This window comes from Cottoperca gobio, chromosome 16 (assembly GCF_900634415.1).
Source record: "Cottoperca gobio chromosome 16, fCotGob3.1, whole genome shotgun sequence".
In the NCBI taxonomy this organism is placed as follows: Eukaryota; Metazoa; Chordata; class Actinopteri; order Perciformes; family Bovichtidae; genus Cottoperca; species Cottoperca gobio.
The window spans coordinates 1,944,006-1,971,017 of NC_041370.1; the positions used below are offsets into that span (position 1 = coordinate 1,944,006).

A 27,012-nucleotide genomic window follows, 5' to 3' on the forward strand; every position below is an offset into this window, starting at 1 on the left:
ATGTATAAATATATATATATAGTATATGTATATATATATATATATATATATGTATGTATATGTATATGTATATGTATTATATATATATATTATATGTATAAAGATATATATATATATTATATGTATAATATATATATATATATTATATGTATAAATATATATATATATATTATATGTATAAATATATAATATATATATATATATTATATGTATAAATATAATATATCATATATTATATGATTAAATATATATATATATTATATGTATAAATATATATATATTATATGTATAAATATATATATATTATATGTATAAAATATATATATTATATGTATAAATATATATATATATATGTATAAATATATATATATTATATAGTATAAATATATATATATTATAGTATAAAATATGATAGTATAAATATATATATATATATTATATGTATAAATATATATATATATATTATATGTATAAATATATATATATGTATATATATGTATAAATATATATATATATGTATAAATATATATATATGTATAAATATATATATATTATATGTATAAATATATATATATATATGTGTGTATTACAAATTAATATTTATTTAAAATAATAATACCCTGTTTCTAAAGTTGTTTAATCTATGTTTTGTATTTTATTTTTGAGTACAGTTTAAACCAATATATTTTTCCCATTTATACCTTGATATTGTATTTTAGAGAGCCGATATATATATATATAGAAAGATATATATATTATATATTCTATATATATATCGATATATATATAAATATATATATATAAATATATTAATATTATATATCTTATATATATGTATAATATATATCTATATCTAGATATAGATATATATATATACATATATATATAATATACTGTAGATCTATATATTTATAATATCTATATATATATATATATATATATATATATATATATATATATATATATATATATATATATATATATATATATATATATATAGATAGATAGATAGATAGATAGATAGATAGATAGATAAATATATATATCTTTCTATATATATATATATATATATATATATATATATATATATATATATATCTTTATATATATATCTATATCTATCTATATATATAGATAGATATATCTATATCTTCTCTCTAAAATACAATGTCAAGGTATAAATGGGAAAAATATATTGGTTTAAACTGTATTCAAAAATAAAATACAAAACATAGATTAAACAACTTTAGAAACAGGGTAGTATTATTTTAAATAAACGGATTACTTTGTATTACGTACATTAATGTACTATTGTTGTGAAAACCTTTGTTACTGTCATTATCTCTGTGTGTGTGTGTGTGTGTGTGTGTGTGTGTGTGTGTGTGTGTGTGTGTGTGTGTGTGTGTGTGTGTGTGTATCTGTGACATTCCTGCTGATGATTAAAGGTTTCCGGTCATCTATTTTATCTTTGTCAATGGAAAAATACCTGAAAAGAACCCAAAACTATCTCACAATATTTAAGCTTTTTCAGCTTTAAAATCATCACGACTCTGATCCTTATTCTTTGTTTTCTTCTTATATATTTTAATTAAATGTTTTAATCACGTTTAGAAACCAGCCTCAACAAAAGAAAAAATTCCGTTGGGTGACGTAAATGTGACGCAACACGTTCTGACGCACCCACAACCCAAGTACATGAGGGCGGTCTGCTTCACTTCCGCTACACTCCGACACGACCATGGATAATGAGTGAACGCTAGAGAATAGGCTAGCTTCTTCTTTTTTTTTAAACAAGCTAGCATACATTTCTCAAATTACCCAATTTATTTTTTAAAGAAATCAAGTAAGCGTACTTTTTAAAGCTCATAATCCAAACGAATATTAATCTGACAACACTGGCAGCGTTTAACATGACGACCATGAGCCATTACAATCTCCCTCAAAATGGAGTCGCGGAGGGAGCGATGCACTACGGCTTGGGAAATTCCTCCCCGAAAGATTCTCACAGCGGGAATGTGGGGTTAAACGATGCCCCAAAACGACCCAAGAGCCTGGGAGTGAAGACAACAAAAGCTAGCAACGACATGGACGACGAGTCGTTGCCGTGTAGTCCGGAGCTGCTGTCCGACAGCGAGGACTCCGGCTGCGGGGCGGTGGATGAGGTGCTGGAGAACGACACGAGGCAACTCATCAGCTGTGTGCTCAGAGACTTAACCGAGCCGTCCAAGTCCTCGTGGATGGAGAGCCCAGAACTAACAACAATGAAAAGAGTTGTGGAAGACCTTTTGTTGAAACACAGATACGCATACAATGGTAGGTAGTGACACGTATGTGTCGGCCAGTAGGAGCCATTTTACTCGAGTTGAATTTAAGTCATTCATAAATAATGTCAAGTGTGGTTTTAAACTGACAAACAAACAAGATTTCTGATCCAGATCTCATTTCTTCTTTTTTATTAAGGTATGTTGAAAAAGTTGCCCCTGGATGACTGTACAGACGATGCCAGTTTTGTTAGCGCAGTAGCCAAGAGCCTATTTGCGGACGGAACCACCAACTGGGGCCGTATCGCGAGCCTGGTGGCCTTTGGGGCAGTGGTGAGTCGGTACCTGAAGGAGAGAGGAAGGGACAACGACGTGGAGCTGGTGGGACAGCAGATAGCCACATACTTGCTGTCTGACCAGCGGGACTGGCTGGTGAAAAACAATGCCTGGGTAAGTTGTGACTAATGGCAGGCTGCATAACTCATTGTGCAACAAAGACATGCATGCATGGTGTTCGCCCTCAGACTGACATCTAATCGCTTTTTTAAATTGTATTTCCAGGATGGCTTTGTTAAGTTCTTTCAAGTAGCAGACCCAGAGTCCACGGTGAGGAACACGCTCATGGCCTTTGCTGGATTTGCTGGTATTGGGGCGACACTGGCCTTGTTGATCAGGTGAATCTTTGGACACTCAGAGACTTATTTTCACTTGGTGGATTCTTCTCTTGAAAACATCTCTCGACATTGAAATTGGACTTTATTGGACGTAAACTGCTGAGAAGTGGTTCCTTTCATCTTTCGCCCCCTATCTGCAAATAAGTTGACACACATGGTTGGACTTTACTGACAGCAGTCAAACTTCAAACGATTTAAGGTTTATTTAAAATACAAAATTTATTTTTCTAATAAATGTAAAAATGTGTTTCTATGCAAATTTAAAAAAAAAGGTAATGAGCAGTCAGCTGAGCTGATTTTTGCCTGATTATGTTTACTAGTATGTTAATAATTATACCACTATTCCCTGGCAGTGATGGTCTCTTGTAAGTAAGCCCCAGACCAAAGCAGGAAGGGACAGCAGCCATTTTCCAAGTCATGCAGTCAGGAGGCCCTTTATCCATAAAGCCCATTTATAACCTCTGGATCCTTCTCGTGAGGGGGGGGATTTGCATGAGTGTAGCTCTGCGATTTTTGTTATGAAAATATTGGTACTGCACTAGGAAACGAGAAGCACCCACATGCAGGACTTTGGGCTGAACAGCAGCCGGGACAGTCTTGAGTCTGTTGGAAGAAAAGGACTGAGTTGGGACGGAGCAGATTGTGCTCGTCGACGGTGCAAACATGTTGATTGTTGGGGAAGGATGTTAACCCCCTGAGAGGAACGTGACAATGATTTATAGTACAGACTGGGTTGTAAGCTAACATCTGTATAGGTTTAAACAATAAACAAAAGAAATTGAAATGACATGGTTTGACCTTTTTGATGCTCTCTTACTGTGAAGGGAACTTTGCAGAAGAGCGAAGTTACATCTGCACTCATACTTAGTTTAACGCCTCTGCACTACTTAACCTTTTGATGTTTTTTTTCTCTTTCACACCACAACCCAGTCATAGCCATGGCTGTCGTTTCCTAGAGATTTGATGAGGCGGTGGCAGCACCTCATAACCCTTAGCGCTCAGCTGCATCCGCATATTTTGCGAGTTGCTGTGTGTTATCTGCACGGAGCTGGTGCACAACAGACTGCACCCGCTCCAGATTGTGAAACTGGGCTGAAAAAAAACAGTTCAAAACATCCTCGACGTTGCTAAACACGGTCTACTTCCTGGGTCTGAAAGTCTGATGACTTAACCAAATGTGTATTTGGTTAAGGTATCATATGATCAAATGGACCATACTTAAACAAATATGAACCTTTGATTGGGTACTTAAGACAATTATCATGTCTCCATGTCTGAGTGTTTTCTTTTTAGTGCTCTGACACACAACACTAAACGTCTCTTCGTCAAGGTCCCCCCCCCCCCCCCCCGCTCTGTTGCACCTTTTTGTACTGATCTAGGAATACACAAATGTTTTTGAACTTTAAATCTCACTGCAGATTAGCTGGATTAGATCCACCTCGTATCGATCTCCAGCAGGGAATCTCCGGTGGTGTGTGGCTGCGCCCTCGTTTGTTCAGATCCTCCCGTTGTCTCGGGTTACAAGACAAACACAACACTCATCGAGGTTTTATGAGGAAATGGAGTAGAGCCTCTCCATGGTGACGATCCGCTGCAGGCCTTCCCGTGTCCTCTCCTGCGGCTAATGATGTTAGCCGCCACCCTGGTTACCCCGGCACGGTTCATTGTGAAGAACAGGCTCCACATTGGGGAATTGAGGCTGAGGCAATTGTACAGAGCAGGTTGCACCATACACCAGTGCATTGGGGGTGCAGAAAACACTGCAGCGTCTTGGGGCTTAAGATTTAAAGTCTTTGAACATCCTTGATGTTGGTAACTAGCTTGTTAGAGCAATGCATTATTAAGGTGTGTGCATACATTAAGTATTAAAGCCTAATGTCACTAAATATAATATCTGTTTGCAGGTCTGCACATAAATCTAAATATGTTGAGTTAAAGCTTTCTTCATAATGTCAAACTGTAAATGAAACTGAGGAGGTCGGTATGTCGACACGGCTCTTAGCAGTCGATGTTAAAGTGTTTTCATCACTTGTGGCCCACGATGGTTCAGTATCTTACAGAGCTCAACACAATGTTTGAACCTTCACATGTTCCAGCTGCAGCTGAGCGAAGTGTCTCTCAGCTCTTAGTAGTTGAACAGATGCAGCTGCACGCTGGTGGAGAGCCTTCAGTAGGTGAACACATTCCGATCCTGGGAGTTTTTAAGGAGTGGTTCTGAAACTATTGTCTGCAGACATAATTAACATTCTCGTACTGTAGGAAGTATTGATTGTGCTCAGACCACAGCTGCCCAACCCAGAGGGAAGTGTTCAGCACGAGACCGACAGCTCGGCTCAGAAGCTCTACTTTCTGCATTCAGCATTTTGAATTTGGACTTTTAAAGAAAAGTGCTTCTCTGCCGATGTTCTCGTGCTTCGGAGGCTCCTGACTTCTTTTCACACTTTGTGAGAAATTCAAACTTCACAATAAGTTTCTAAGATAAGTTTCAGAACTAGATAAACTCCATTTCTTCCCTTTTTTATGGCTCAATGTTTTCTGTGTTTCAAAGTAAAGCAGCCGGATGCCCTTTTATTTACAGTTTGGTAACTTGAGCTTTGAGGAACAGCCTTTCACAGTCAGCGTTGGTTCGAGGCCTCTTCGCTTCCCCGTAGCAACAGCCCGCCCCTTCATTTAAAAAAAAAAAAAAAAGCAACTGTTTCTGGGAAGTCAGCTGACGCACAAGTTTATCTTTAACAGGAGCGCTCGGCTGCAGAGTGACTGCTTAGAAGCTGCAAATACTCCGAATTCTGACCCCGAGATGCAAAGATAGGTTGAAGTGACGCTGTGTGAAAGGGAAGCGTACCGAGCACATACTGAAGCGTCAGGAACGTTCAAAGTGCTGCTTTACAGAAAGGGTTACGGCCTACAGTCTTTGCTCGACTGTTTGAATATACACCACTTGTTTGTAGACGTGTGCAGAGCACATTAAAGATGTGTGGTCGCTCCTCTATCAGTGACTCTCAGCCAGTGTTGTGCTGCTTCCCAGATGTGACCTGTCACTCACTTTGGGCCTACTTTCTGCACATCTCTGGCTGCTAACTCTAACTCCTCAATTCTTCTTTTCTAAATTTGAATTTGCAATAATGAACGTAAAACCACTTCCTGTGTGCAAGAAGCTTTTCCCCTTGAAACACCTGTCGGACGAGGAGCCACGTCCACAAAACTTCATGCAAAAAGTGCACATTTGCATGTGCCATGTCTCTGGTAAAAAGGAAAACCATGCAAACACTTTGTTCCTATATAATCTCTGCTATTTTGAATTGCGCACAAGCCTTCCTCTCATTCCTGCTGCCTCCGCACGTCAGCGTCTCAGACCTGGCGTCGCATTAGGAGGAGAAATGAAGATGGGATGTGCGTTATCTGCACATCAGGCCTCTGATTAAAATGAATTGTCCTGCGTGTTCGCTCTGAAATGGAATCATGCTCGTCGCTTATTGACACGCATGTAAATATCATATGCAAATGTGAGACTGTGTTCAGACCTGTGACGGCGTCAGAAAGCTTAAAGCTCCAAAGTAAGAAATGCACAAGTTTTATTTCAGGGGTTTTATTGAGTTTTTACATCATAGATTATGTGATGATACAAAATAAATGTAGTTTCTAAGTCCTCTGTGCAGCACCACAGGCTCCTCCCTCTTTGTACCTGAAGCATATTAGAGAAAATGTTCATCACCACAGACTGGGGGGGGGGGGGGGGGGATGCTTTCATGAGCGGGTTGTTGGACGGTATTGAGTCCTTTTGATGCAGAAGAGCTTTAAATAGACGTTTGAAAATGCTCAGATCATAGGTCAAAGGGCTCTCCTTCATCAGCGCCGCAGTCTAAACCCTGAACATTAAGCTCTTTGTGGCGTGTGGATACTTATCACATATCAAATTGAGTCCTCCGTGTGATGAGTCATGTTCCTCTCTGGCCTGAGTCACCCCCTCTTTTGAAACTTTATTCTTTGACTGATGCCCATGGTGCAGTATTAATAGACTGCTTATCCATGTTGGCAGTCTGACCTGCAGTAACTAAGATAGTGGGCATGCTGCTGTTGCTCCATGTTTTAGTTTAGGGGGGAAATGACCATCTCAACAGGATTACAGAGGGATGTGAGCCTCATCTTTAGTAGCTCAAGTGTCACCAGAGCCTGTAAGCTACCAGCTATGATAGGCTGACGCACTCCGCAGCCGCCTGTTGGTGGTAATACCGTAAAGCTTCTTGTTGCCATGCCCTGCACATTAAGAAACTTAACACAAACATCAGAAACTCTCTGCAAGCAGCACAAACAGCTGATGGTTTCCACGGGACGCACACGGCGGAGGCACACTTGCTTTGTAGAAGTTATATCGTGGCGTTGACGACTTCGCCACGACGTACTGACAATCTTTTTACTTTATATTTGTTCATTAGGATTTGTATTGTTTCAGACGTTAACAAGGTAACTCTGTGCGGTTCACAAACATTATAAATAAAGGTCATTAGAACTGTATTTATAAAGTAAAGGATCTAAACAAACAAGTGTGTCCAAGCCGTGTGCGTCACTTCTTAGCGTCCCCGTTGTCGTGTGTTTTCATGTGATGTCGAATGGGTGAAGACGAAATGTTTTTGCTTTAATCGTCGGGGGTTGATTTGTGTTTTTCTTCCTCGGCTGTTGTGATGCCAGTTTTCCTGAATATGTTGAAGTATTTTCCTCTCGGCTGAGCGGAGTTGTTGTAACGTCTGCTCTCTCAGTACACGCTGTACTCTGAAGTCGGTTGTTGACCCTGCATTGGGTCACTGGAGACTTTCCATGTTTTGGTTTCCCGGAGGAGAGAACAGTACAAAGCCAGCACTCTGCCTGCAGGGGAGTGATGTTCCCAGAAAAATGCCCAGCTTGTTATAGACGGGAAGGAAGTACCAGGACATTTGGTCCAAGAATAAACGCCGCGCCCCAGGAGTGTAAACTGGCACATGTTTAGTTATCTTTCCCCTGAAGTCTAAACATGCCAATGTTTCTATTTCTTCATTCTTTCTTTGCATACTTCCTTATTCCGGTTTGAAATGTTTGCATAGACTCAAGTGCACAATGAAAACAGTGCATATAACCCTAACCTGTAAAAAGCTTCTGCACTGATCAACTCGTTCATCTTGAAACTGACCCGAAAGCAACTAATCAGAAACCTTTGGGTAATAAAGTAGGGATGCTAACTCCAACCTTTTGTCTTCAATGTGTCCTTTTGTTGATGACGGTTGTTAAGGAACTGTAACACTGGAACTGTTGACTAACATGTGAGATGTAGGTCACTCATTAACCCGTCTGAACCGTAACAGAACGCGTGCTCCGCAGCCTCCTGCGTCATGTGCAGAATATGTTTCTGGTATATATCGGGGTCAAGCTGTGACAGGCCCAGACATGTTTGACCTCGGTGCTCCAAGGTGTGTTATGTCTGGATAAACTATCAGGTGGGCGGCGGGTCAAATGGTCAGTGTCTGTTACAGCTCCGACAGCCCCCACCCGGCCCGTCTTCACCTTTTTTGTTTGGCGACCATGTTTGCTGAGCCTTGATTCCACACAACAGCCTGTGGAGCTCAGTGGTTCAAAAGCCATTTAAACCAACTGCTGATGGTCATCCGTTCATGTGGTCATTTGGAGAAGCTCAGCATGTGGCTGCACACTTATGCAGATGACGGACATTGTTCCATTACAAACTTGGGAGTCATGCATCTTGGGATCACATGTTTTTCACCATGGCGACGGCTGAATGGCTGCGTGTGTTGAAATCCTTATTTTAGCTGGAGGATGACTTGAAGTTCACGAGATGACCTCATCGCCAGCAGGATAATTACACCCCCTTTGCTCCCCTCATCTCAAGCTGGGATCAGCACTCTGTCAGCAAAAAAGAAATGAACACAAACCTTTTTTTTTTGTAAATGAGTCCCACGACTTGTTTTCAAAAGTCACTACTTCAGCATAACCACACGTTTTTTATGTTGTCAGGCGAATGTCAGTGCTGCTGTACGGACAAACATGATGACTCTTAACCTAATAATGTCTAAGATTTGAACCACATGACTAATGAAGCAAAGCTGGGCTAAGTCTGTACTCGTCCGGGCAGAGACTCTGCCATGTGGGGGGGGGGAAAAGCTGCGCTTGCATTCGTTTGAGTGGGACCAGTCCAGCTTGCACCGTGGGTGTGCCAATGCAAAGGTCTCCAGCAAGATAAACGCAGGGTCGTCTGCCAGTTTGGTCTCAGCGCCTGCAAAGACATTTAGGGACTTTAACTGCTTGTTGATTACAAAGCAGAGTCCTGAGCAACCGGATCGCAGTGATGGTTCTAAACAAACACCTTTTAGAACCCATTTATGTTCAGGGCAGTCGTCATTTCAATTAATTAATCAGAGAAAATATAACGTGATTAATCGAGCTCTTAGATGCCCCCCCCCCCCCCCCTCATCATCAGGCCTCACTAAAGATCATTTCCATCGAGTTATCAGAGACGACATGGAGCATGTGATGTGATCACACCTAAGGTTTGTTTTGGATCCAAACCGGGGTTGAGAAGTTCATCTTTTTCCGTTTGTTTCTTATTAGGTTCACACTTACTCACCGCAGCAAAGTCTTAATCTGCTCCAACGGGGGGGGTGTGTTGTTGTTGTTGTTGTTGTTGTTGTTCTTGTCTTCTTCTTGTTCTTCTTCTTCTTGTTCTTCTTGTTCTTCTGTCTTCTTGTTCTGTTCTTCTTCTTCTTCTTCTTCTTCTTCTTCTTTTCTTCTTCTTCTTGTTCTTCTTCTTGTTCTTCTTGTTCTTCTTCTTCTTCTTCTTCTTCTTCTTCTTCTTCTTGTTCTTCTTCTGTTCTTCTTGTTCTTCTTGTTCTTCTTCTTCTTCTTCTTCTTCTTCTTCTTCTTCTTCTTCTTCTTCTTGTCTTCTTCTTCTTCTTGTTCTTGTTCTTCTTCTTCTTCTTCTTCTTCTTCTTCTTCTTCTTCTTCTTCGCGATCACACAATCAACCACAGTCCTCCTCTGCACTGTGCTTATGTTTGTGTCCAGACTAAAGGGTCACATTACAGCTCCTTATCACACATTCTTCCTTCTTGTCATAACTTTGGGCTACATTACCCACAATGCCTTGACCGCCAACAGTTGGGTCATAGTTTTAAGTGTGTTATGCTTCATTGTCTTCCTATACGCAGTAGTAAAGATGATGATGATTCCCCAACGTATCGTCTAGTAAGTACAGTTGGAGGTAATTACGTTTACAAGTTAATCTTTTGATCAGTGAGACGTGTTTATGGCGTCCTGGATGAGATTAAAATGACTTCAAATGAACTGTTTGTTCTGAAACTGCTTTTAGGTATTTTCTCAAAAAGACGTTTTTATATCCGGATGACTTTCTGCACCGTTGTGCGTCACACTCGTACGGCTTCACACTCACCTGGGGGAGCTCCCCAGTTGACTCGGTTCCACTGTGTAGGTGTAATCTGCAGACATGAGAATGAACGGGTGTCAGAAGTGTAGTTGTTGTTGCGTCTGATGGATGTTTTACTAAACGGATGAAATTAGTGTTTTCAGCTTCCCTGTTGCCTGCCGCAGAGCGCACCTACACACCTACGCACCTACACACCTACACACCTACACACCTACACCATACAATAAAAGATAATTAGGGGCTTTTCTGTTAGCTTTTAGTAATTGTTTTGTCTTTCTGTGAATTTGGGTCAAGGCTGAAATCTTTCATCCTCCCCCATGGATGATGATGATGATGGGGGGGGGATTACAGCACAGACAAAATAAGCGGCGGCCTGATAACCAAAGAAACAAAGAGGCCTGCCAGCTCCAGCCTGTCGCCTCCATGTTACCGGAGAGAGATGTGTGAAGTGTTGTTCGGCTCCCCGTTTTACAGAAAACTGTGAAAAGAGAATCCTCTCGAACGCCACCACAGATTTCAGAGTGATCCTGAATGTTTGCGATACACGTGCTGTCGGTCGACGGTTTAATCCCGTGTTTTAGTATCTTAATCCTGCGACACTAGAATTCAATCAAAGTTCCTTTTTAAAGCAGTAAAGAGGTTTAGCAGTTTAGCAAACGTGTGGATAAACAGCCAGCGTTGCTGTTTGAAGCTCCTTTGAGCGAATGTACGAACGCGTATCGCCTGTAAACATCTGATGTTTGTTGTTCCTCTGCGTCATGTTGTGATAACTGCTTTACAATAAAAATAACATTAACAATTTAATGTTTTTATTGGTTAATTATAAGATATTGTAACCAGATAAAGGAGTTAATGATTCATAATGCCGTTTAATATCCGCATACTTATAAAGAAGTGTTGGGACGGATCAATAGCTGCAACTCGAACACTGAGTTAAGAGCAAGTTATCTACGTTTCATGATGAATGATCATGTATCCTGTGTAAACTGAGTTAACTGTGAAAACGCATCGTTGCACATCAGGTGTGAAGTGACTGTGCCCTACCCCGGCGCCAAACGTATTAACAGGAAACCGTTGGCTTAAATCTGATATGGGAATTTCTTTGAGAAATGAGTGCGTGGGTGTGTTTGTGAAGCAATTCTGATGGATCAGTATCAGCGAACTCGTTTAAATCATTAACATGTCTTAGATTAGAGATTGTTCTTGGTTATTATATACTTAGCTTTTCAAAAATATGTTTATTCTGATGAAACTCACTGTTGATGGTTAAAATCAAAGTTACAAAGAAAGTGGTGACTTGTTCAGTTTGCAGTAATAAGATTGGACGGCCTGCCTGTCTACCTACCTGTCTACCTGCCTGCCTGTCTACCTGCCTGCCTGCCTGCCTGTCTACCTGCCTGCCTGTCTACCTACCTGCCTGTCTACCTACCTACCTACCTACCTGTCTACCTGCCTGTCTACCTACCTGCCTGTCTACCTACCTGCCTGTCTACCTGCCTGTCTACCTACCTGCCTGTCTACCTGCCTGCCTGTCTACCTACCTACCTACCTACCTACCTACCTGTCTACCTGCCTGTCTACCTACCTGCCTGTCTACCTACCTGCCTGTCTACCTGCCTGTCTACCTGCCTGTCTACCTACCTGCCTGCCTGCCTGTCTACCTGCCTTCCTGCCTGTCTACCTGTCTGTCTGCCTGCCTGCCTGCCTGCCTGCCTGCCTGTCTGCCTGCCTGCCTGCCTGTCTACCTGTCTGCCTGTCTGCCTGCCTGTCTACCTGCCTGCCTGTCTGCCTGCCTGCCTGTCTGTCTACCTGTCTGCCTGCCTGCCTGTCTGCCTGCCTGCCTGTCTACCTGCCTGCCTGCCTGCCTGTCTACCTGCCTGCCTGTCTACCTACCTGCCTGCCTGTCTACCTGCCTGCCTGTCTACCTGCCTTCCTGCCTGTCTACCTGCCTGTCTACCTGCCTTCCTGCCTGTCTACCTGCCTGTCTACCTGCCTTCCTGTCTGTCTACCTGCCTGTCTGCCTGCCTGCCTGTCTACCTGCCTGCCTGTCTACCTCTGCCTGCCTGTCTACCTGCCTGCCTGTCTACCTGCGCGCCCTCTGCCCGTGCAGTCACTGCGCGGGAGTCTTCCACAGGCTGCTAGCTTGACAGCTGTGTGCACTAACAATAGTCGTGTTCGGTGTTTGCGTTCATATGATCGTAACCTTATTATAATGGAGTGCGTTCATTATGATAAGGTTACGATCATATGGAGAGACGGGCTGCCAGTGTCGCCAACTTCTCGTTAGATTTAGCGACTTTTGAAGCTGCGCAGCTTCCACTGGAGAAGTTTGCGAGCTGGTTTATCGGTTGGATAATTGCAGACTTCACAGTTCACAGCGCTACACGTGTATAAAGCCCTGTTGCACAGCTGGCTGTAATTATTAGGCAAGAAAAACATTGATACAGATTATGCAGTGGACTTCTGTGTGTCTAACAAACGCGCACCTGAACGTCGGCGTTTGCTTCATATGTTTTCTCCATATTCTTTCACGTGTGTACTTAATGAAAATCCCAGCAAACACACTGAGCTGCCAGGTGCTACTGGCGACTGCAGCATGATCTGTGTGCATACAACGTGTTTGCCTTTAGTGTCATCTGATCTGAGTCTGTTTGTGTAAGAGCTGTTTCTACATTTGTGTTTGCTCGCTTCAATATTTAGCAAAGTGCGTTTGCTCTCATTTGGTCGGTATGAATGATCGCTGTCCATGTTTTCAGAGACGCATCACAAGTGTTGCTTAACCTGCTGACCAGAGGATTCTTTACTAACTCGTTCTGTGCGTTGAGTTGATTTAGCACTATGGCTGATGTTCCCAGAGTTCACGTCTGTCTGAGGACGTCAATAACGCACGAGATGACGCAGGTAGAAGTTTCCACATGACGACACTATTTACGCACAGATGACTTCGGTCGCAGGTTGCAGCAGTGAAACGGAGAACGGAGGAAATTGTCCTAAATTCACCGTCGGACTGATCTTTGAACTTTAGTTTAGTTTAACCCGACTACCTGCGCCCGCTCTGTTGTACCTTTGTACTCAAACAAAGCTACGTGTGAAACTCGTTTACAGACGATATTACTGGGATACTTCTCATACCAACGCATCAGAGGAGCCTGTGAGGGAAACGGTGTAAATCTGTGAGAGGTGTCAAGTGACCGCCGAAGTATTCTAGGAACTAAGCTTATCCGCGTTCTTGAGTTAGATAAGATCTCATGTCTGTGTGGTAAATATGAAGATGGAGACGCTTAGCTTAGCTTAGCATAAAGACTGGAAACAGCTAGCTTGACTCGGTCCAAAGTTCCTCTAAAGCTCACCAACATGTTTTGTTTTTAATCTTTACAAAAGTGTAAAAACAATTGCTCTGCTGTACGAATGCCACCTGATGTTGTTCCTGTAGATTAGGGTCGCTGCGTGCCAACGAACGAACATGACGTAACGTTTTCATCTGGGAAGGCTGTAGCTAATGTTCCTACGAGAGTCATACCTGAGGTGTAGCACATAGCTGGAGCCTCTCACTGGAAGAAACGCAGTTTAGGTCGTCTGTGCAAGAAGCTTATTATGACCCATAGTTTTGTTTGACAGTCAGCTGAGGTCGGGGGGAGTGGGTCAAACTAACGCAGGACTTTCACCCCGGACTCTGGAGAGAAGTCAACATGTTGTTTTAAGTCGCGTACGTAGCGGTTACTAACGCACACCTCGAGCTCTGCGTCACGTATGTACCGCAGTTACTACGCTGCGTACTTTTAACCCAAACATGATCTTTTTCCGAAACCTAACAAAGTAGTTTTGTTGCCCAAACGGTTCGACTGCGACTGTTTCACAACGTTAAACAGAAAGTCGCGTGTTTAACAAACTGCTATATGACAGTACGAGGACGTGGTGAAGATAACATCCTGCGGGACGATGGCAGAGTTAAAGTGCAGGTCTTAAATGGCAGCTTCCTGCTCATTACTGAGTCAACAATCCACACACACACACACACACAGTCTGACATATTTACAATCAAGGACACAGAAACAAAATGTCACACTCGGTGAGGATTGATGTCATTCAGCTCGGCTATTTAAAATGTTTATGAGCAGCAACAAGTGTTCAAACCCGACCACCGGAAATATTCAGTAACTTGACCCCCAGCTACGTGCTTCTGGGAAACGATGATATCCTTTATAGAATATCCGAACACACAGACCTGGTTTGAACACTATACTGAGCTGCACATCCTCTGCTGCCACAGTTTGTCCTGTGACCTGAGCTGCAGCTGACTGAAAGCACATTCTTCTGATGAGTCTGCGATAGGTTATCTGACCTCTGCGAGAACAAACTGTTGTTTGATCCTGAATGTGCAGCGTGCTGCACTTTACGCTTCTCTGAACTAACACCACACTTCCCATTTTAAATCCCCCCCCCCACAAAAGGTTGTTGATACAGTTGATACCGCTTCTCTTCCTGCTTTCAGTTTGATTAGCAATTGAGCTGAAACTCGCCGTGTGAGCTGGGAAAGAATCCAGCGAGTGTTGTACCTCGGGTTTTATTCATTCCAAGTTAAACTGAAGGCGCCGACTTTAAATGTAGATAAAGAGTTCTTCACTGTTTACGACTTACAAACAACATGCGGTGGCAGATTTAAACACGTGAACATACTGGTTTGAGATGAGTAAACTATGTAATGTAGTTCCGCACCTTTTTAAAAATAATTCAACGTGTTGATTTTGGGTTTCACACGTGACCTGTGCATCCAATTCTCATTTATCGGGCGCCATCTTGGAACACGTGTCCTTTTCTCTTGATACTTTCATAATAAACTGAAGGACGGTTCTGTCCTCTGTGTCTTTGTTTAAAACTGATCGTCTCAATGTTTCATTCTTTGTTGGACGTCTTAGCAATGCTGCTTGTTTTCCAAGTAACATCTACTAACCACGCTTTAGTTTTTTATTAATTATTTGTTCAACTTCTCCAATATCTTGTTTCAACTTCTCACACATGCACTTATTCATGTTGACTTTCTTTGTGATTTATCTTAACTGATTTGAAAAAACAAACAATGGTAATGGAAAGCAGTTGTAAGGCCCCCCCCCCCCCCCCTGATTTTCTAATGTTATCTTCTGTGTGAAGACAAGCCCGCTGAGCCTCCAAGCAAAACATCCAGGTTGGACAGTATGACTTGAGAAAATAGGTGTCAACTGAAACTGTATCGAGTTCTGCTGATGAAACTCGATCGGCGTGAGACAGACGGGAAGGAGCATTCCTGAGAGAACAGACCCGTGTGACGACACGGCGTAACGAGCACTGATTAATAATGGAGTGTCCGTTCTCAGGCCAATGACGGCACGTGATCGAGGAGAAGCACAGGGTCCGGGAGAAGCACAGGGTCCGGGAGAAGCACAGGGTCAGGGAGAAGCACAGGGTCCGGGAGAAGCACAGGGTCAGGGAGAAGCACAGGGTCAGGGAGAAGCACAGGGTCCGGGAGAAGCACAGGGTCCGGGAGAAGCACAGGGTCCGGGAGAAGCACAGGGTCCGGGAGAAGCACAGGGTCCGGGAGAAGCACAGGGTCCGGGAGAAGCACAGGGTCCAGGCTGATGCTTCTTGATCTCGTTTCCTCGTTAGTTAATTGTACATGGAGCAGTTCATGTAGAGCAGATATTGCATTTGTTGAACTGCAGAGAGATAATATTCAGGAGAACTTTAAAGCTTGAGGCAGGGAAACTCATCCATGTGTGTTTGTGGGACAGTAGAATTGGTTGAAATTGGTCATTTCACACAGAAAACAAACTTTATTTTCCAAATGGATTCACTTTACTACGACATGAAACTGAGACGAGGAGCAGATCTTCACATTCGACATGATGGAAGCAGCTACATGTTTAATGCACGTTTTGTTTTTCCAATCGGAGGAAGGACAACAGAGCAGTTTGCTGGTCCTGCAGGTGTGTGGACAAACCTCAGGTGTCTGCGTCGCATGCATGGAGCCCAGAGTGCACACAAACAGCATCGCATGAGCTCAGTGATCCGAGGTGTTTTCAGGCGTCACTAACATCCAGTAAAGTCCAGAAAAACAAGCGCTAAGCGTGAAGGAATGCAGAGAGCCCTTCACTGGACCCTGAAGGGGCTCCACAGCTTACATAAAGAGCAGGAGAAGTGTTGAGTTTCTCTGGATGGGTTTCAGTAAGCACTCCTCCCCACTCTTAGAAGCGTTCTCTGGTTTCCTACTGCATCTTTATTAAAGGATTATAGTTAGTTACCTGAGGAGAGAGCATCTGCTAGCAGAATTATGGAAAAGCAATCATTTTCTTGCACATAACAGAATGTTCTCAGAACGCAAATTTGCTCTTTATACAAAAGATCATGTCCTGGCTGCATGAATAACACTCGTCAAATATCAGTCTGCATCCAAATCTTGTCTCCAACATTAAGCATGCGCCTCCGGCTGCTAACGTGTAAACACGAGCCGTATCATTTGGTTATGAACATCTTATTTTTCAGGTTTTGTTTTAAGTTTCAGTCATTTGCTCGTCACGGCCTCAGGTCACAGCCAGGAAAGCATGTTTTTTCTGACAGCTTTCCAGTAAGACGGTGCTTTTTCAGCCCCCACAGGAAAGAGTCCCTGCTTTACCTTCACACACCTTCAGTGTGAAATACTGGCCAACTTCTGCCTCCCACACACACATCTGACTTAATTAAAGGTCCCGACATTGGAGTTTGTGGACAGGGGAAATACACGTCTCGGTTTAGAAAATGTGAGGCAGTGTTTGGCCGTCTCCCCACATTCCTCTGCTCGCCCACGCTCTTAAAGAAACAGTGCTCACATTTCATATTGCGGTTACTCCCACACAAGTTTCAGTCTTTGCCTGTTCTGATAAGAGCAGCTGTGTTAAAGAGATATTCCACCCAAAACATGATGCACTCACCCCCTCTTGACCTAAAATTGGCTTTTAAAAAAAGTTTAGTTTCATTTAGAATCGAGGTCATGATTAGAATTGTTTTTATTTCCTGCAGCAACAGTTAAATAACAAGACTTCTGTTTTTCAGAATAAAAGCTTCATCCCCTCAAATGACACTGATTAAAAAAACTAATTTGGCACAAAATGCATGGAAGGCTTTTTAAAAACTCATTTATGCAAGTTGGGGTCGAGTTCTGTATGTTGTCTTTACATCTTTTCTTGTATTATATTATGCAGGAATATATTAATATCGTTCATTCCATAAAAATCCCAGTTTTCCCAAATGCCAATAAAACTCAACAAAAAGGGAAAACATTAAAGTTCAGCCACATGAGCAGCGACCAAAACCTCTAAAATGTGCGAATCAATTGAATAAATAATCACAGTCTGTCATTAATTCCTGTCTTCACCTGTAGAAGCAGCCATCGTACAGGCCCACAGGGACTGAGTGGTGTTTTTGGTAGAGAAAGCACTTTAAAGGTGAGCTCATGTCTCACCTTTGTCCTCATTTTTGGTTCAGAATGAGTCAGCTTGTGTCCATGTGAAATGAAACCTGCTTGCAGTAATTAGAATTCCTCAACCTTGCGTTGCGGTCAAGTTGCATTGGTCTGATCCGGTTCATTGAACTTTGCTCAGACTTCCTCGCGCCAGGCAGCATCCGGCCGAGTCACGCGGTCAGATATGCAGTTCACGGCGGAAATAAGTGACCTCATGACTAAATGTTTCAATCAGCTGTGCGGTCGACAAGTTCTGCTGTTTTTTAGGGCTTCTAAGCAGAATTGGTTTAAGCCACACTCCTCGCTCCCGTTCCCTCTTTTTATTATTTGAGTGAATTTAACTTTCCATTATCAGCTTCCTGTTTTCTGACCTTTAGTCCCCTGTACTCATGGTCTTGTGCTTTCCCAGCCTGCTGCAGCTGAACTTTGGACCATATTCACGCCGGCCACATGCCTCTCATTCCACCTATAAACTGTTAAACCTTGACAATGTTTACAGTGTCTTGACGAGGCGATCCTCTGAAGCGACTGTTTGCTCGCTCGGTTGTTTTTCTTCTCTGCTCATCTATCAGCTGACTGTGTTTGCTTCCTCCTAAAGCAAATTTGCTCTGTGATGCATTTGAAAGCCAACTCACAAGAGCAGGCTTGTCTTAGGCAAAGTCGTATACCTGTAAACGCATGTCAGCCCACAGCTCCCTCTTTCATTGCCCCCGTTTCATCTTCCAACGCGAACAACCAAACATATTTTAGCTTGTTTGCCCATTTCTCAGCCCACATTTCTCTTTTTCTGTTCAGTATTTCATTAAGCAAGCAGCAAAACTTTTGCAGAGAGCGGAGCAGTTTGTGGCTGTGCATGGGAGGAATGCAGATTATGATGCATGCAGGCGTCGGCTCAGACATCCAGGGAATTCCTCTGGACATTGAGTACTAATATAACTCACAAGCACTGACAAGGGTGTGTACGACTGAGTTTGGATTTCCAAGATATAATGGAAAGGAGGATTGTGTTTTTGTTTTGGAGGTTATTCGAGGCCTGTATGGTTCAACAGGAATATCAAGAGCTTTTACTCCAGCTGCGATTCATTAAAGCTTTTCAGCCTTGGCCTTTGTCTCTGCTTTGAATAGCAAGGTAGACTTTGAAGCGCTGCCCTGAAAAAGACAATTGAAAGCCAACCTGGCAGCTGCGGGCAATGCAACTGCCGTTAGCATCTCACAAGTCAAGATCCAACCTGCTCTCTTTGGTTTTTCCAGTTTTCCTTTTGTTTTGGGTAAACAGGAAGGTGTGTGTGTGTGTGTGTGTGTGTGTGTGTGTGAGTAACGTGAGGCAACAGCCGGTGTTTTGCAGAACCCTAGTCAATAATATTCCCACACATTTGTCTGGAAGCAAGCCAGCACCGTGGAGATAAACAAAGTCTGCTGACTGCGAAGACAAGCTGCAGCTCTGAGAGAGCACTGTCCCAACACACGTCAGTTTAGAGGAACTGTTTACCTCCAGGATTAAGTTCACCTTTTAATGTATACAAACGCACACGTGTGTTCATATAATGACCAAGCAGCAGCCTCCAGGGCCGAGCAGTGAAACCTAAGGGCCAAGAAACGACAAATAGTTCTAACTTTGATGCCATCAAAGTACCTTCACCTCCAAGTGAAGGTACCACTCAGGTTTTTGCAGCCTTGGTTATTTAAAAAAATGTTTCACTTTTAACCACAACTGTTTGATGCAACGCTTGCATCAGTGCTGACGGTTCTTCACCTTTTGGGAAATGGTTTTATCTTTAGTAATGACTTCCTGCTGCACTTGTGGGTGAAACTTTACAGTCTAAGCAATAAATGTCATCACAAACGTCTCAACAACCATCTGTCATCTGTCTGTCGGAGAGAAACCAAACGGCCTCTGGCTCCATAGTGTTGGTCTGCACTGAATATCGATCCCTCACGGTCGTCTGCCCCGTCATCCTGTTTCAAAAGGAAATCAATTATATTAAGGAAGCAATCGGCAATCACGCACTGCAGAAGTCACACTTTGTGCTGTGAGTAAAAGCTGATCTTTTGCAAATCCCCAAGATTTTCTTTTAATCCCTTCAATTTGGGGCAGCAGCCATACCACCACCCTGGCCTCAGACCTGGAGGTGCTGACTCCACACCACTTCACACTTGGCTGCAAACCACCTCAATGCATGCTGGAGGTTACATTTCAATGACGCTAACAGGGCTCCATCATCAGCACTGAGCATGCTTTACTCCTCGGCTGCACAGAGTTTCTGTACTCGCAAACAAAATTGGACACCCCTGGCTGAGCACAACACCCAATGAGAAAGTGCTTGACTTCCTGTCTTCAATATGGACACAGCTGCTATTGCACTTATACGAGGACCCAATGGCTCGTATAAGCAGCCCTCGCACCTCATCTTCTTACAATAACCCCCAAAAAACACCCCAGAGGACATGGTGAGGAGCTGGAGAGACTCCACCAGAACAAAGCTGCAGGCCCAGATAGCATCGGCACCCAGGTCCTCAGAGTCCCAGCAGGAGAGGGGTACCGGTGCTGTGGAAGACATCCATCCTCGTTCCGATGCTCGAAGATGGCGTCTCCCCACGACCTCGATGACCATTAACTTGTTGCCCTGACATCGTCTCTTGACCCGCAACAGTTTGCATACAGAGTCCCGTCATCTGCAGAAATTGAATTATGACTCTGCAGGAGTTTGGTGTATCCAAGGTGGACAGGAGTTGGAGTACAGGGACAAGTTGACTGAGTAATGCAGAGGGAACCACCCTAGACTTTAGGAGAACAAGAACTGCTGTTGATCCCACTCACATTCTGGGAGAGGATGTGGAGGTGGTGGATAAGCACAGGTACCTTGGGGTTCACCTTAACTGACTTGACTTGAAATGTAACACCGAAACTGTTTAAGGACAGAGCAGAATCTACTTCCTGAGGAAACTCTGGTCCTTGAATGTGTGCAACGAGATCTTGCAGCTCTTTTATCAGTCTGTTGTGCAAAGACAATATTCTTTGCAATGTGCTGGGCCAGTGGCATCAGAGCCGGCGACCAAAACTAACTGATCAGAAAGGCCAACTGTGTTCGGGGAACCACCTTGCATCCTCTTTTTACGACCAGCTAGTCAAACAGTGGAGTACTTTCAGTAAGGGACTACTACAGAGGGTCCTTCCTGCCATCTGTCATCTCGCTTGTAAGTCCCCTGTGTGTGGGGACTGGGGCGGTCTGCAGGTACAGTCTCACGCTTCCCCCTTTCGACATCTTCAAGTTATCTGATCCATAACTGCACCACAACTTTGGGGTGCAAATGTATATGCAAAGTATACTGCAAACACTTGCATGTGCATGGTTTGTAAAGTAAATAAATAAATGGTCCCGGGGGAAGTGCGCAGTTATAAAAAAATAAAAAACGCATTACAGAAAAGCATGTTGTGGCCTATAAATCTGCAAACATGCATAATTAAAACGCAAAATCTGTCAATTTAGAGGTGAAACAGGTCAGCACAAAACTGTATTTCAGATATAAGCGCCACAGAAAGCATTGGGGTGGAGCGCCTGGCCGATCACTGGCCCATATCAACTTTTTTTCAGTACAGTGGAAAGTACCTAAATGTTGCTGTCGGTTACAATAACCTGTGAACCAAAAACTGAGATCAAGATGAAATTGTTGACCTATTCTGGCCTCGATTCACTGATGCAATTGAGTAAATGCCACTGAGAATTCTGCAGCTGTGGCCTGAAAGACTTTGTTGTGTCAGGGCTTTATTATCAGAGGTGTGTCTCTTCCTGTCAGTCAATACAAAGTGAATAAAAGACAAGGAAGGGAAGGGTAGGATAAAGGAGCTATGATATAATTATGAAAGGCTATAAAAAGCATCTTTGTATTCAGCTCGTCTTGTTTGCATTGTGTCTTCATCTTTTGTTGCTTAGTGCTCATTGCTGTTGTGTCTCCACAGCGGACTTCCCAAAAGATCCCCTGCCAATCAAACGGTGTGTGCCGTATGACGGCCACTTCTTTTAAACGTTTTTCAGCTGGAAAACTCCAAACTTACCACAACTTAGTACTTCCTATGTATCAATAGATTTCCCCATGATGGAGCCACCAGCTCCACTTTGCATCGTGATTATACCACGGTCCAAAATCCTCCAGTACACACCCCCTCATAACTGATTGGCAGTGCTGTGGGAGTTTTTTACCGTTGTTGCACCAAATTGGTGCCAATATTATAAATGAAAACACGTTCCCTCTTATCAGTGGTGCAATGGTTGGTGAATCATTTATTTTTCCTGTTTTTAAAAGCAAACAACATATGAGGCCATGCATGATTGGGTTCTTGGACACCTCTTCAAAGAGATGAAATGATAAGGCCCACCTGTCAATCGGTAACTTGTCAGCAGTGAAACCCGAGTTCAGCAGGTGCTCTGCTTGATGGATGTGCAACATCCTCCAGCACAGTCCATAAGTTACGTTCAATCATTCTGGAGACGCATTAAATGTAAATTAGGAATTGTTTCTTTCCAAAAGTAAACCATACATGCACCAACATACAGCAGAAGACACAGGACGTCAGGTCGCGTGTGAAACCAGAACTCAACGTCGATTTATCTGTAAACGACTCTTCCTTAGTTATTTTCATAATCAAGTTGTGTGTCCTCAATCTAACCAAGTTGTTTCCTGTGAAGACGGAAGTTTATTTTGAAAAGTCTGTTTGCATGTAACGATCTTTTAGTTAGATATCATGAATCGTTGCACACAGCTTTATTTAAAACCTTAAAATACAGTAATTCAGTTTGAATGTTTACGTCTTCATAACGATGTAGTTTAGTAATGTTTAGTGACTAACCACGAGTCCTGTCTGTACTGAATATTGATCCCTCACTGTTTTATGCTTTAATCTAATTTGTTTAACACATTTCAGTCCTTGTAAGGAGCTGTAGACACAAGTCTATCCAAAGAATACTCATGATTACAGCTGTCCTTGCTCACTATGATTAATATCAAGGTTTGTAAGAAGCAGCTCTTTTTTTAACTCTCCTGTTGTGTCATTTGAGCCCAACAGCTGAGAGAGGATCAAGGCTGTGAGAAGCTGGATGACAGCATGCACTCTAAATAAAGGGCGCACATCGTGAGTAATTGGGATTGCACAACAAGTTAAAGACCACTTGTGTGAGTTATTGGCTGTCATCTCATATCCCTTTAACCTATATTTAGATGGCGAAGGCTTTTGCTGAGTTCATCTGCTTTTGTCTGGCTCTTTTTTTAATTTAGCTCACACAGCAGCTATCGTCCACTGTTGGTCATAGAGCAGCTTCAGTGAGGGAGGATGTTGGGTATTAAAGATGGAGACTGTGATCTCATAACCCAATCAAATACCCCGCTCCAGATCGACCATCCCTCTCGCTCCCACTGCCCGTCTCTTTATACATCCAGGGCCTTTCCCCTGCACGGATAGTGTTGTGGGGCTCGTGGCTGCACCAAATAGTTTGAAGCTTCAGAGCTTCATGCATAACATTAACTTTCAAATGATTATTATTAAGAATTTAGGCTGAGTGTCCATATAGCGGGTTTTTCCCCCAGAAAATGAAGCCACCATGGAAGTGCCAAGAACTGCAGTTCCTCTAATGGCCACTTGAGGCTGCCTCCAAAAGCAAGTCAAAATTACAGATGCACCGTGCTATCCAAGCTAGTTAGCTAGCTAGTGTGTGTAATGCTAATATTTGTATAGTCTGATTGGCAAAGGTGGAGTTGGATGGGTGCACGTTGGCGTGACTTTTAACCATGAACTTTACCTAACTTTAACCACATATTTATTGTCCAAACTTAGCAAACAGTACATTCATATGCGTTATGGAAGGCATTGACAAAACAAAGGTGTGCCGGGCTGCGGCAGATAAAGAACATTTCTACAAACAAGCCGGTGCAGCCAGTAGGTTGTTTCAGAGTCATTAGCTTGACATGCAAAACAAAATGTACTTTGGAAAGAACTTTCTCTTGTATTGTAGTAATATCGGACCAGGAGTATCTATACCTTTACTTTAATGTGTACTTTGTCCACCATGGGGTATCATGCTGAGCCCTGTCTCCAGAATTAACCCCATGTTGTCTCATCTGGTGAGCGGTTTGAACATGCATAGCATGATGTCCTCAGGGAGGAACACTCCTGGCGAAGCTTATTGTACAGCAGGTGAATTCATTAGTGTCGCTGCATTCCGTGATTGAAGTCAAATCAAATATGTACTTCCTACTGCAATTAAACTTGTTCATTCAAGCATAGAAATGTCAACCCAAGGTGTGAAATGCAATGATTGTTTGTTTGTCTTTGTTTGTTTGTTTTAATTACATGTAGTACAGGTTTCCTAAGCATACCCCTCAGATTGCAGCAATTTTGTTTTTAATGGATCAATTTTAAACATGACCATGCCAAAGTGCAATTTGGCCAAGAACAATCTATCCACAAAGCTGTAAAGACGAGAGCAGAGTAAACAGTGAAGCAGAGATCGGCATGTTGATTTACAGCCATGTGAGCAACACACCCACTAGTTCCAAGAAGCTGACAAAACAAAAGTAAAATTCAAATGTAAGCAGTGTTGGTGCTTGAAACCCGGATGTTTACAGGCCGGCTCGGCTTCATAACTGATCGGCAGCAGAAATGCATGATTGGTTTGATCCTAAAACGGCTCAACAAAGACATAAACAAGCTAAATCTGTCATTAGGCACATTTCTAACTATTATTTAACTTATAATTATAAAGTAAATGTTGATTGCACAATGTAATGGCTGCAGAATAACGACACTCTCTATGTTTGGATTGGTTCCCTGTAAGCCTTCCTTTCTGTCGGACTCCGGGTCACAATCACCCGGGGAAGTGAAAGTTGGATTTATGGCACAAAGGAAGAGGATGGCGCTCGAGTTGCGCTTATACTTATGCTCCGACAGTGTCGCCAGCAGCGCATTATAGCTGCACTCCTTCCTTCCCTTTCACAATAAAAGCCCTAGCCTGTTGCCACATTAATGTTGTTGTTTTTGCATTGAGTTCTGAAGGTTCTCTGGTTGGTGGATAACGATTGTTGTGTTTAGTGTTTTCTGAGGAATAATGTCACAACCTGTTTTCTGCAGGTCCTCTGATGTAATGTGAGAGCCAGTGATCTCCGACGCTGTACCTGGATGGAACATCATCAGCCCAAAGAAAACTCTACAAACACCAAAGTCCTGTCCTGCAGCACCATTACTTATGACATGTGACTGAACACTGATTCTGTGTATTATCCCTTTAACAGAATGAAGCGCTCCCCTCAACACTCTACAATGGATTGAATAAGCACTTTATCTCCTTTAGTGTCTCCTTCCTCTCTGGGTTTTATTGTCATGCACTTAAATATCACTTTTTAACTTCAATGTTGCCTATTCTCCGCTCCTGTGCACATTTTATTTACATTAAAGGCTTAGTGATATCTAATGTTGAGATCCTACCTTTACTCAGCGACGATTTCTTCCCAGAATCTCTAATTCCGTCATTATCAAGTATTTTTTATTGGAACTACTTTCTACTGAAGAAATAGACCCGGTGGAATTTGACCTCAGTGACTCGGTTATTGTTTTAAGGAAATATTTGTTGCTGTTTAAGTTTTGGATGTGTTAAGCTGCAGAAATGACATTTCACTAACCTTTGTTGTGTTGCATTAAGGCCATGTGGAACAAAAGATTCTTTTATATTCTTATTTATAAATGAGTTTTAGAATAAATTGCTGTTTTGTCTGAAATCATTTATTTTATTCTCAATTTTTTTTTAAATCAGAATTCTGAAAGTAATCACTCAAATATATATTTCTTTCATTTGGCCCTCATGATCCTCGATATGTTGTTCCTTTTCTGTTATAGAAAACAAATCTCACATATTAGACACTTTAAAACTTGTAAACGCTACATGGAAATGCTTTTCTGTTGTATTATCCTGCACTGAATGTGATGCAACAATGTCTTCAGATATGTTTATACTATATTTTTTGATGAATAAAAAAAACATTAAAGTGAAATAATACTTGAATCGTATAAACCCTTGATTTAAAGGCTCAAACTGTACATCTTGTGCCCGTGAAGACTTGAGGAACATTGTTTTTACATGCTGTAGATGCTGAACTGAAATGTTAGTGTTAGTATAGCAGGATATAATCTCATTTTGTTCACAGATTGTGCCTTTAATTTCACATCTGTGGAGGCGGGTGTCTCATTTTGGATTGAAACTTCAGCTCTTTGTTCTCGTGGTTGTATCCATACAAATGCAAATACATATTTATCCGTACTTCCACCGTGTTCACCTCCTACAAACGTTCACGTGCTTTAAATCCCTCCAGTACATCCTCAAGCTATGATTTTGGAATCAGACATGTTTCCCAAAAAGCTTTTTCTATTGATTTTAAATGCTTTCAATAGAAACCAGAAGCGTGTGGGCGGGCATGTTCTTTTTGGGGTGTTTTCACTCTCTACAGTCGGATGTCTCCGGGGAGCCTGGCGGATTATGGAGGGGATTTCTGTGAAATAAAGACTCCTGTTGTATCAACCAATCACAAAGCCTGCAGACATGACGTACCCTTAAGTGGTGTTTATGTGCGTTTTTAACGTTCGACATCTGTAATCTGTGTGTAATGGAGCGTTGCATCATGTCTGTGACGGTATAGGCCTTTAAAGCAGCGCTGACCTACTTTATCTGAATGAACACAACCTATGGGGCTCTATTGTCTGTGAAGGTCTCCTATAGGAGGCAGATGGTGCCGCCAGCTGATGACCATGTGACTCAGAGTTTGAGATGCTTATAAAGCATAGGTCTTCAACAGGGGGTCGCGGAGGTGGTACACATATGGCAGGTAAAGGAAGGCTGCAGAGGAGGTAAATCACTTCTATGGAGAGATTTAACTTCTTTTTTTACCATGATCATATTGTTGGCATGCTAGCAATATTAGCAACATTAGCTGATTAGCATTGAACACAAAGTACAGCTGATGGGAGTGTCATTAGTTCTGCAGTTATCTGAGTAACATCAGTTTTCACAACACGGTTAGCACGGCCACATTTCACAATCAGGGTATTTTGTCTATCTTCAGAGAATTCATCTTTAACTTTGTTTCTTGTGCGTTTTGTCTCTCGGCAGATGAACTACGTGAATGGAGCGTTTGGGAAGAG

General features: G+C 42.4%; 1 protein-coding gene across 1 annotated transcript; it reads left to right on the top strand.

The window, feature by feature from the left end:
- The first annotated feature begins 1,707 nt into the window (after nt 1-1,707).
- mcl1b (MCL1 apoptosis regulator, BCL2 family member b) lies at nt 1,708-25,584 on the top strand. The gene is made up of 4 exons (XM_029450779.1): nt 1,708-2,313; nt 2,461-2,711; nt 2,823-2,935; nt 24,952-25,584. Exons 1-4 carry the CDS (start codon nt 1,911-1,913, stop codon nt 24,968-24,970), a joined length of 786 nt encoding a protein of 261 aa, XP_029306639.1. The 5' UTR covers nt 1,708-1,910; the 3' UTR covers nt 24,971-25,584.
- Nucleotides 25,585-27,012: the final 1,428 nt, after the last annotated feature.